Source organism: Dipodomys ordii, unplaced genomic scaffold (genome assembly GCF_000151885.1).
Source record: "Dipodomys ordii isolate 6190 unplaced genomic scaffold, Dord_2.0 Scaffold38, whole genome shotgun sequence".
Taxonomy (NCBI): Eukaryota; Metazoa; Chordata; class Mammalia; order Rodentia; family Heteromyidae; genus Dipodomys; species Dipodomys ordii.
The window spans coordinates 13,887,792-13,900,045 of record NW_012267254.1 but is presented as its reverse complement, the minus strand read 5'-3'; the positions used below and the strand labels follow the sequence as shown (position 1 = coordinate 13,900,045).

General features: G+C 39.5%; 1 protein-coding gene across 2 annotated transcripts in view; it reads left to right on the top strand.

Annotated features, from left to right (window-relative positions):
* The first annotated feature begins 423 nt into the window (after positions 1-423).
* Positions 424-12,254, top strand: part of Mcts1 (malignant T cell amplified sequence 1) — a 12,868-nt gene continuing 1,037 nt past the window's right edge. The window contains exons 1-5 of one of the 2 annotated variants that reach the window (XM_013018095.1): positions 424-690; positions 1,948-2,100; positions 2,520-2,617; positions 8,653-8,786; positions 11,395-11,462. In XM_013018095.1, coding sequence (XP_012873549.1) covers positions 680-690; positions 1,948-2,100; positions 2,520-2,617; positions 8,653-8,786; positions 11,395-11,462 — 464 coding nt within the window. In that variant the 5' untranslated portion in view covers positions 424-679. Of the gene's footprint in view, positions 691-1,133; positions 1,309-1,947; positions 2,101-2,519; positions 2,618-8,652; positions 8,787-11,394; positions 11,463-12,254 lie in introns of those variants that run through there. The other variant, XM_013018094.1, reaches the window with a different exon arrangement.

Sequence of the window (12,254 nt, the reverse complement as noted above, 5' to 3'; positions counted from 1 at the left end):
GGTACTCGGGTGGCTTAGGCTTGAGGAAGCAGTTCGAAGCTAACTGTAGCAGTAAAGTCCATGAGACTTTGATCTCCAATTAACCACTAAAAAAGTCAGAAATGGGACTGTGGCTCAAGTGGTAAAAGGGCTACGTTTGAGCACAAATAACTCAGGGCCCTGGGTTCAAGTTAAAGTCTCGATCAGCACAAACACACACACACACTCACACACACACAAACCAAAAGAACAAAAACAATCCAAGCCAGCCGTACAGAAGGAACAAAGTACAGAAGGATGATCGTGGCCCTTTTAGGAACCCGTAGCTGACCCAATTGACATAAACAGTGCTTTGATTTATTCCCCGCCTCCATTCTTCTCTTCCTGCAACTTGAAAGAGTTGCTCCACCACTTCTTTCTTCTCAAAGTCCCGCCTTTTAGGCTGCCCCCAATGGAGAAAAATCGGTTACCGAAAAGGAGCCGGCAAAAGCGTAGACGTGGATTTCAGAGCAGCGGAAGTAGTCAGATTTCACTTAGAGCCGTAAAGCGCGGATGGCTCGGTCACCTTCCGGATAACGACACCTGCTCAGACTGTCAGTGCCGGCCTTCCTCGTGTAAAGGGATTCTGCCGGACCTTTGCTAATTCAATTTCTTTCCCTTTCCGGGCCCTTCCCCATCGTCGCCCCCTTCACCTTGGATCATGTTCAAGAAGTAAGGACATGCTGTGGCCTCCATCGACTGATCACAAAGGCGGTGGGGGGTGGGGATGGAGGATGGAGGAGAGGGTGAGAGCTAAAATCCTTTTTCTCTCTTCCCCTCTTCCCCTGCCATCCTGATTCCCTAAGGTTTTCTCTCACTTGCGACTTGCCACACTTCTTTAAGCTTTTCATTCCTAATGCTCAATGGGGTTTTGGTACCTCCACTCCCATTTTCTTTTTCGCTATCCCATCTTTCTTTTGCCCCCTCCTGTAATTCTATCTCCATTACCAGGGTTCTACCAATCACATCTTTGCACTGCGATTTAGGGGCATATCCTCTTTAGCTGAGAGGGGAGCCCTGCGCTCGCTGCCATGTGTTTATTAGTTATGAACTGAATAAGGGAAGGCTTGACTTCCTGGGTCATGGAAGCGAAGGAGTCTGGGTGACAGGAAGCCAGTGGCCTGTCAAGCCTATTGCCTAGTTGTCTGATTAACCTTCTGTTGAAAATAACGTGATTGCCCCTTGGCTACTCAGTGAAAGGAAGGGAACATTGCTTGGGATCCTACCTAGTGCGTTTACTTTCTAGATTTGGTAGACGCAAAAATCAAACGGGAACATGGGCAAAGGAAGGTGGGTCTTGCATGTGAAATTTTGAGAAAAATTAGCTAAAGATCTTAGAAATCATCACCATCTCTTTAAAAAGCTCAAAAGATTACTTAGTTTAGTAGGGGCCGATTGAATGCGTTAGGCTTCGGTTGTTTTTTGTGTTTTAATGCTTGGGGTTTATCTTTTTAAAAAGAGGTCTTACTGGTGGGAGTGAAACTGTGTTTCTTTTTTAAAAAAATTTTTATTGTCAAGGTGATGTACAGAGGGGTTACAGTTACATAAGTAAGGTAATGATTACATTTCTTGTCTAACTTGTTACCCCTTCACTCATTTTTTCCTCTTTCCCTACCCTCCAATCCCTCTCCGTTTCTTCTTTTAAAGTAAGATTTTCCAGGAAAGGCATGTATGTAGTTTATAGTTCAAGATATGTCTCTCTTTCTCCCTCACTAGTTACTCTTTACATGACAGTTTAATATTGTATTAAGTATGGCTCTGTGTTGGACAGAATAAAAGAAAAATGGCATTTAAAATAATTTAGTTTATAATTATTTTAAAATATAAATATTTGCTTTGGAATAGACCATAAATTACAATAATACTTAGAGGAATTCTGAGACTTTGCTTAGCAATGCATTTGTTTTTCTTGAAAAAATCGCTCCACAGATTTGATGAAAAAGAAAATGTGTCCAACTGTATCCAGCTGAAAACCTCAGTTATTAAGGGTATTAAGAACCAATTGATAGAGCAGTTTCCAGGTATTGAGCCATGGCTTAATCAAATCATGCCTAAGAAAGATCCTGTCAAAATTGTTCGATGGTAAGTCTTTCTTTTTCTCTATGTAAACCTTAGCATAGCTGAATATTAAGCGATTACTTGTATTCATTCTAAATTAGATTATTTGCAAATTAACTACAGATAAATAAATAATGGGAATAGTAGCTCAATGTTTTCATTCAGAATTTGCTTTATTCTTTAGAGATTGGTTAGCAATGGAATTGAAATAATGAAATTGGTTGTAGCAGATACTATTTTTTGTCTCTTTTTCTTCCATGATGTATGATAGGAAAAACAATAAACACTCTTCTCTTTTGACTAGGCTCTTTACTGAAATAAAAAAAAGTTTACTGTATCTTTATATGTGTCAATTTTATATTATACATTTGCAAGGATGTTTGACTACATTGATTTTTGACAGATGATCTCTAACTTGATACTTTGTAACATTTGTTTTACAGCCATGAACATATAGAAATCCTAACAGTAAATGGAGAATTACTGTTTTTTAGACAAAGAGAAGGGCCTTTTTATCCAACCCTAAGGTTACTTCACAAATGTAAGTCTTGTTAGAAATATGCGTTTGGGGATATAGAAAGTCACAGAAAGAGTTGAAAATAACTTTTAAAAGTTAATTTGTTAATTAGTAGTTAATGAAGGATATAAAAGGTCAAGGCTCATCTTGTGGTAAGTCTGAAAAATATAAATCCTTTTATTATGCATTCTAGAAAGCACAAAAGTGTTTCCATTCATTCTTTCATTCATTTATTCATTTGACAAATATTTATTGAACTTAGTATGTGCCAGGCACTGAGCTATATACTTAGAAAGTGATTGAAATAGACATAAGCCTTGTCTTTATGAAGGTAAGAATGTATTTAGGAGAATAGATAACAATTAGGTAATTATACAAATATATTTTCACAAACTGATAAGACTTAGGAGCATTATCTTCTTTTAAATTTGTATCTAGATTTGCCTAATAGTTATAATTCTGTATATGGGAAAGCATTAACTAACTAAATATAGGAGTCTCATTTATACTAGTTGAATACCATGGTCAGGTGTAATCCAAGTAATATTTATTTGATACCCACATTTGCAGGTTGTTAGTTTGAGTATAAGAGAATATCCAAGGCAGATAAGATCCCAGTGAGCAGAAAGTTTTGAGTTTCTTCATTGTCATCTAATATTCTAGTCAAGAGGTGGAAGGAAAGGAAAGGTGGTGACTGGCAGCCTCTATTGTTGGTGCTGGTGACTTATCTTTTTGGTAACAAGAGATTAATTTTGAATTACCTGGTGGTGCAGAGGTCAGGAGCAGTAACCTGTAGACAAATTTCTAGAGGTGAAGCACTTAAATATTTACATGGGAATAATTGTAATTATTTGGTAAAGTATTGACTATTGGCTTAAAAACAGAAATTAAATACTGATACAATGATACAAGTCTTAAGTGAAAATATTGTGGTAACAGACATTTTGACATTAATTCCTGATCAACTGACATAGCAGAGATAAAAGTTATCAAATATTTACCATGACCTTTGATTTGTTTCTGGTTTGAAAAACAAATACAAGCCCTCCCCCATAAAAAGATATAAAAAACTTCCTCATAACTATTGGGATAATTTGGATATCGTTTGGCTATAAACTTTTTGTTGGTTTTGGGGCTTGAACTCAGGGCCTGGGCGCTGTCCCTGCACTCTTCAGCTCAAAGCTAGCGCTCTACTGCATGAGCCACAGCACCATTTCAGGTTTTCTAGTGATTTATTGGAGATAAGAGTCTCATGGTCTTTCCTGCCTGGGCTGGCTTTGAACCGTGATTTTCAGATCTCAGCCTCCTGGCTAGGATTACAGGCGTGAGCCACTGACGCCCAGCTCTTACTTCCAGTTTTTGAGTGATTCATTGGCGATCAGAGTCTCACAGGGGGACTTTTCTGCCTGGGCTGGCTTCCTACCTCGATCCTCAGATCTCAGCCTCCTGAGTAGCAAGGGATTTCAGGTATGATCCATCAGTGCCTGGCTGCTATAAACTTATATTGTAAGATTATTGTTAAATTTTTAGGTGTAACAACTGCGGGGTGTGTGTGTGTGTGTGCACATGTGTGCGTGTGTGCATGTACATGTGCATGCTTGTTACTGGTACTTGACCTCAGGACCTGGGTACTATCCCTTAGCTTTTGTGCCCAAGATTAGCACTCTATCACTTGAGTCACAGCTCCCCTTCTGGCTTTTTGCTGCATAATTGTAGATTAGAGTCTAAGATCCTTAGGGATCCTCAGATCTCTGCCTTCTGAGTAGCTAGGATTACAAGTGTGAGCCACCAGCAACTAGCTGCACAAAACATTTTAAATGAACAATTATTGATTCTAAGTAGAGACTGTTCAGGTGTACAGTGAACTATTCTTCCAGTTTTTCTGTAAATTGAGCATTGTCATATTTGAGGAAAAGGTTGTCTTAATTAGTAATGTTTTGGAGACCTACTTTGTAGAACACCTTAGGTAAAAAGCAAGATAATATGGATGTTTAATACATGACTTTGGATTTAGGCAGAGGTAGGTTCAATTTTCAGTGCATATCACTTTTTTTGCAAATCATTTAACCTCTTTAAGTTTTGCTTCCTTATCTTTAGAAATGGACACTATAACTGTACATCTTGCTGAGGTTGTGAGGATTAAATGAAATAGTGCATGTATTGTACCTAGCACAATGCCTGGAACATAGTAAGTGTTCAATATATGATAGCCTTTATAATGATATAGTAATTGTTCAATAAATGTTCAGTTCTACTTAACATCATCAATCATCATCATCATCCTCATCTTCATCCTTACCATTATAATTATAAGGAGTAAAATATCAATGAGGATGAAGGTATAGAAAACAAAAAGATAATGTGTAGTAAAATATTAGTTCAGTCAAAGCTTGTGTATAGTAATTGTATTAGTTTGGTAAATTTGTGGTTTTTTCCTGGTCCTGAGGCTTGTACTCAGGGTCTGGATATTGTCCTTGAGCTTTTTTTTTTTTTGGGTCCGGTTGTGGTGCCTGAACTCTGGGCCTGGGCACTGTCCCTCAGCTCTTCAGCTCAAGGCTAGTGCTCTATCACTTGAGCCACAGTGCCACTTCCGGCTTTTTTCTTTTTGCTTATGTGGTGGTGAGGGATCGAACCCAGGGCCTTAGGCATGCAAGGCAATCTACCACTGAGCGATCTTCCCAGCCCTTCCTTGAGCTTTCTTGTTCAAGGCTAGTGTTCTACCACTTGAGCTACAGCTTCACTTCCAGCTTTTTGCTGGTGAATTGGAGATAAGACAAAAAAATCGCTAGGCGCCAGTGGCTCACGCCTGTAATCCTAACTACTCAAGAGGATTGTGATCTGAGGATAATGGTTCAAAGCCAGCCCTGGCAGGAAAGTCGGAGAGACTCTGATCTCCAATAAACCACTCAGAAAACCGGAAGTGGTGCTGTGGGATAGCGCCTAAGCCCAGAGTTCAAGCCTCACAACTAAAAAAGTAAATTGGAGATAAGAGTCTCAGGGACTACCCTGTCTGGGCTGGTTTTGAACTGGGATCCTCAGATCTCAACCTCCTGAGTAGCTAAGATTAGAGGTGTAAGCCACTGGCACACAGCTTCCTATCCTCTGTTTCTTATATTTATAGCATTGCCATTGACATCCTTACACAGTATCAGAGTGATTTTATTGTCTTAACTATCCCCTGTGTTCTAAGTACTCATCCTTTTCCCTTTCCCCCTACTTCTCCCTCTAGTCTTTTTTGGCACAGTCTCTTTTGACAGGGCTTAAAATTAGGCCTCAGCATTAGATATTAGGGCCTTGACTTGCTAGGCAGATACTTGAGCCATGCCTCCAGACCCTTTTTCCTTTTATTATTTTTCAAGTAGGCTCTCCTGCTTTTGCCTGGGTGGGTCTCAGACTATTCTACAACTGTGTACCACTTCATGTACTTGTGAGGTGTCACTAATTTCCTAGGGTCACTTCAAATTGCATTCTTCCCAACCTCTACCTTATGAGTAGCTGGGATTACAGGTGTGAGTCTTATATCACTGGTCTTTCTGATATTTTTCTTTTTCTACTTAATTTTTTTTGTTTTGTTTTGTCAGTCATGGGTCTTGAACTCTAGGCCTGGATTCTGTCCCTGAGTTCTTTTTTCTTTTTTAAAAATAATTTTTTATTGAGATTAAGTGATTACATAAATTTAACAGTATTGTAGGATAGTGATACAAACACATTTTAACTTTCACAAAGCAAATTATAATTATCTTGGTCTATAAAGTTTGTGAATTCTATAAGCTTTGTCAATACAACTTTGACAATACAACTATTTCTTCAGAGTGTTTTTTCCTTTTGCTTAGGGTTAGCTGTTCCTGCTTTCCCTCTCATTCCCTCCCTCCCATGCTTTCTACCACTTCGAGCCTCAGTGTCATTTCCAGTTTTTGAGTGATTAATTAGAGATAAGAATCTCACAGGGACTTTTTTTGCCTGGGCTGGCTTCGAACTTTGATACTTAGATCTCAGTCTCCTGAGTAGCTAGGATTATAGGCATGAGCTACCAGCACCAGGCTTCTACTTAATTTTTTTAACTTAATATTCTATTATGGACATTTCTCAGAGCATTGAGTACTCATCTAAAACATGATTTTTTAAAGAGTTGCATGACTATTGTATACATACATCTTGTAGGTATATCTGTTCCAGTCCTGGGTCTTCAACTCAGGGCCTGGGGGGGATACTGCCCCTGAGATATTTGGTATTTTTTTTTAGCTCTCTACCACTTGAGCTATGGTGCTTGATTGGAGATAAAAGTCTCATAGATTTTCCTACACAGGCTGGCTTTGAACCATGACCCTTAGATCTTAGCCACCTGAGTAGCTAGGATTACAGATGTGATACTTTTTAAGTCATTTACCTCTTACCTTATTTATAGGACATTGATTTAAATTCCAGTTTATTATAAATGGTAGGGCTGTGATGGATATCTTTTTTTTTGCCAGTTGTGGGACCTGAACTCTGGGCCTGAACACTGTCCCTCAGCTCTTCACCTCAAGGCTAGTGCTCTACCACTTAAGCCAAAGCACCACTTCGGCTTTTTCTGCTTATGTGGTACTGAGGAATTGCACCCAGGGCCTCATGCATGCAAGGCAAGCTACCTTCCTAGCCCCTGGATATCTTTCTTTTTTTCCTTTATTTTGTCAGCCCTGGTGCTTGAACTCAGGGCCTGAGAACTGTCCTTGAGTTTCTTTTGCTCAAGGCTAGCGCTCTACCTCTTGAACCACAGTGCCACTTCCAGCTTTTTCTGTTTCTGTGTACTGAGGAATTGAACCAAGGGCTTCATGCATGCTAGGTAAGCACTCTAACACTAAGCCACATTCCCAGCCCTGATGGATATCTTTTGACCTAACATGTTATACATCTCTCATTTTTCTTTAGGATAAAGTCTTAGAAGTACTATGCCTCTGTTAGAAAGAATGACACCGCCCCATTTGTTAGGAAATGGAAAGTCTTGGAAAAAATTATATTAAGTGAAGTAAGCCAGACCCAAAGAAACATAGGTCCCATGGTTTCCCTTATTTGCAATAACTAGTATATGTCGAGGATAATCTTACCAGACAAGCAGAAAAGGCCAAAAGCAATGTACATATGACCATATAGGATGATGCTAAGCAAAATGAACCCCAAGATAGGGACACAAATCAATTATGTGATTTTTTTTGTTTCTTTTGTATGTTCTTCCCCCATGGTATAACCCCTGTTTTCACTGTATTTGATTCTTGTGCCCTCCATCTTGTATATACATTGGGGAAAGGGAAATAACAAAATGCTGAAACAAGGATACAGGTTGACCCATTGTAACAATGAAACATATAAGACACTATATTGAAAATGAACTTTACAACTTGGGTGGGTGGGAGGGAGGAGTTGGGGAGTTAGGGAGGGAAGGGATGGTAGGGGAAAAACAGGAGGGGGTGACAATGCTTGATAAGAAATGTACTCATTATCTCGCCCATGTAACTGTAACCCCTCTGTACAGTATCTTTACAATAAAAATATATATTAAAAAACTCTTAGAAGTAGAATTACTGTGAGTCAGAATATAAACTTTTACTAGGTTATCAATTCATGTTGCTAGGTAGTCTTAAAAAAGTTTATACCCATTTCAGTGGGCTCTAGCTATAAATGAAAATACTAGTACCCCTACAGTCTTGCTAAAACAGAATTTCTTTTTTGCCAGTCCTGGGCTTGAACTCAGAATCTGGGCACTGTCCTTGAGTTTCTTTTGCTCAAGGCTAGTACTCTACCACTTGAGCCACAGCACCACTTCTGGCTTTTTCTGTTTATGTGGTACTGAGGAATCAAACCCAGGGCTTCATGCATGCTAGGCAAGTGCTCTACCACTAAGCCATATTCCAAGCCTGCTTTAAAAATATTTAGTAGTAGAATCAGTGAAATATAATGCTTTAGTTTAAGTTTGCATCAGTCAGAGAGTACTATAATTTTGGAAAATATTCATTCATGTTCTTTGCCTTTTTTCTTTGAGTCTCATTTTTAATAATTTATATAATTTATTTCTTCTTTTTTAGATCCCTTTATCCTGCCACACCAGCAGGTTGACAAAGGAGCCATCAAGTTTGTACTCAGTGGAGCAAATATCATGTGTCCAGGCTTAACTTCTCCTGGAGCTAAGCTTTACCCTGCTGCAGTAGATACCATTGTTGTATCCTTCCCAGGCTCTAACTGCTAAAAAATACATGTGTTGTATGGTTAGTATAAAAAGATCTATCAGCCAAGAGAATATTAGGTGGTTAAATGGACTTTCTGGAGGTTACTTGTTTTTTTTTTGGGTCCGGTCATGGGGCCTGAACTCTGGGCCTGGGTGCTGTCCCTCAGCTCTTCAGCTCAAGGCTAGCGCTCTACCACTTGAGCCTTTTTTTTTTTGCTTATGTGGTGCAGAGGAATCAAGCCCAGGGCCTCTGGCATGCAAGGCATGCGCTCTACCACTGAGCCACCTTCCCAGCCCCTCTGGAGGTTACTTGTGTCTCGTACCTTTCTGTTTTTGTTGTTGTTGTTGGTCTCAGGGCTTGAACTCTGGGCCTGGGCACTGCCCCTGAGCTCTTTAGCTTGATGCAAGAGCTCTACCACTTGAGCCCCAGTGCCACTTGTGGTTTTCTAGTGGTTTATTGGAGATAAGAGTCTCACAGATTTTCCTGCCTGGGCTGGCTTTGAACCCCAATTTTCAGATCTCAGCCTCCTGAGTAGCTAGGATTACAGGTGTGAGCCACCAGCACCTGTTTTCTCATGCCCTTCTGGTTACATCTGAAGTAATGGGAAACAGTTTCTGTAATCTTAATAATAAATTATGTTGCCTCTTAGATAGTTTCATAAAAGTTAGGTGAAAACAAGTTATAAAGTAGTCTCATTTGTATTGCAGCCTAATTAGGACATATTGCTATAAGACTTGGAGAATGTCCTTAGATTTTTTTTTTGGTCAGTCTTGGGCCTGAAATCTGGGCCTAGGTGCTGTCCCTCAGCTCTTCAGCTGTAGACTAGTGCTCTACCACTTGAGTCTCAGCCCTACTTCCGGGTTTTTCTGCTTATGTGCTGCTGAGGATTCAAACCGAGGGCCTCATGCATGCAAGGCAAACACTCTACCACTGAGCCACCTTCCCAGCCTCATAGATTCTTGATTACTAGTGGAAAGGACATAGCTGATATGGTTTCTATAAGTGTTGGTAGATTTTAAGTAGTAGACTTCTCCTTAAATGGAAGACTTTCTGAATAACTATATTTTACATTTATTTATTTTATTTTTGTCAGATGTGGGGCTTGAATTTAGTGCCTGGCACTGTCCCTAAGCTTTTTCTCTAGTGCTCTACCACTTTGAGCCACAGTGCCACTTCCTGTTTATTTTTTTAGTGCAGTCTTGCTGTGTTTTAATGGCTTGTCTCAAACTCATGGGTCAAGTGATCTTCCTGCCTCAGTCTCCTGAGTAGCAGAACTACAGGTGTGAACTATTACACCTAGCTACTTTATAAAGTAATTTGTACTTTGAAATAGTTATAGATTTATAAGCAATTGCTGAAAAGATAGTAGAGGTCTTCTGTACTCTGGAACCAATTTTTTTCTTTCTTTTTTTTGCCAATCCTTGGGTTTGATCTTAAGGCATGGGCCATGGACACTATCCCTGAGGGTTTTTTTTTTGTCGGTCGTCGGGCTTGAACTCTGGGCCTGGGCACTGTCCCTAAGTTTCTTTTGCTCAAGGCTAGCACTCTTACCACTTGAGCCACAGCACCACTTCCGGTTTTCTGGTGGTTAATTGGAGATAAGAGTTTCATGGATTTTCCTGCCCTGGCTGGCTTTGAACCTCAATCCTCAGATCTCAGCCTCCTGAGTAACTAGGATTACAGGAGTGAACCACCAGTGCCCGGCATCCCTGAGCTTCTTTTGCTCAAGGCTAGCACTCTACCACTTGAGCCACAGTGCCACTTCTGACATTTTCTATTTATGTGGTATTGAGGAATTGAACCCAGGGCTTCATGCATGAAAGGAAAGCACTCTACCACTAAGCCATATTCCCAGTCTGTAATGTTTTTCTTTTATGATGGTACTGGAGTTGAACTCATAGCCTCTTGATGGCTTGGCTGGTGCCCTATAATACTTACTGCAGTGGGGTTCTTTTTTGTGTGTATGTGTGTGCTAGTACTGTTCCAGAAGCTTCAGGTGGTAGCCAGTACTGTACTCATTTTACCTGAGACTCTTCAAAATAAAAAATTGGATTATTATTATTATTTTGTTTTTATGAGACAAAGTTGCACAGTAGCTCAGATTGGCCTTGTATTTATTTGCTGTAGTTGAAGCTGGTCTCAATCTTTCAGTCTTGTTGCTTTAGCTTTCCAAGTACCAAGATTATGGGAGTATACCACCACACCCAGCTGGTATGCAATTATTATTTTACTATGTCTTTTACACTATTTGGGGACCAAAACAATTAGAGAAATGGATATTTATTTCATAGGTTTTGGAATTTATTTGTAAGATATCTACTCTTTTGCATGATTAGTCTGGTTTTATTCATATGAGTTGTAGTATTAACATTTTATTTGAAACCAAAATGGTTAGATGATTTATTTAGCATTTATTGTTTACATTGTTTACAATATATTCAGAGACTGTTAAGTCTTTCCTCTCAAGAATCTGAGTTTGTGGTCTAGGAAAGGACATTTGGGGATCAGAATGTCAGGTTTTTTTTTATCCTTTATATCTTTATATCCTTTCCATACCTAAAGCTATTTTGAGAGATAATTTTCTTAGCTGTGTATTTTCAGGCAATCATGGCAGAAGGAAAACAGCATGCTTTATGTGTTGGAGTTATGAAGATGTCTGCAGAAGATATGTGAGTCTCACTTTTGGCCCCCTATACTTTTGAGATATGAGTAACCAAGCCAGAAACTATCAGGCAAACTTTACTCTTAATCATGGCACATCTTACAAATACCTAAGCACAGAAGCATCATTTCTTTTTTCTTTTTATTTTTTTGTTGGTCATGGAGCCTGAACTCTGGGCCTGGGCTCTGTCCCTCAGCCCTTCAGCTCAAGGCTAGCATTCTACCACTTGAGCCACAGCACCACTTCTGGCTTTTTCTGTTTATGTGGTACTGAGGAATCAAACCCAGGGCTTCATGCATGCTAGGCAAGTGCTCTACCACTAAGCCATATTCCAAGCCTGCTTTAAAAATATTTAGTAGTAGAATCAGTGAAATATAATGCTTTAGTTTAAGTTTGCATCAGTCAGAGAGTACTATAATTTTGGAAAATATTCATTCATGTTCTTTGCCTTTTTTCTTTGAGTCTCATTTTTAATAATTTATATAATTTATTTCTTCTTTTTTAGATCCCTTTATCCTGCCACACCAGCAGGTTGACAAAGGAGCCATCAAGTTTGTACTCAGTGGAGCAAATATCATGTGTCCAGGCTTAACTTCTCCTGGAGCTAAGCTTTACCCTGCTGCAGTAGATACCATTGTTGTATCCTTCCCAGGCTCTAACTGCTAAAAAATACATGTGTTGTATGGTTAGTATAAAAAGATCTATCAGCCAAGAGAATATTAGGTGGTTAAATGGACTTTCTGGAGGTTACTTGTTTTTTTTTTGGGTCCGGTCATGGGGCCTGAACTCTGGGCCTGGG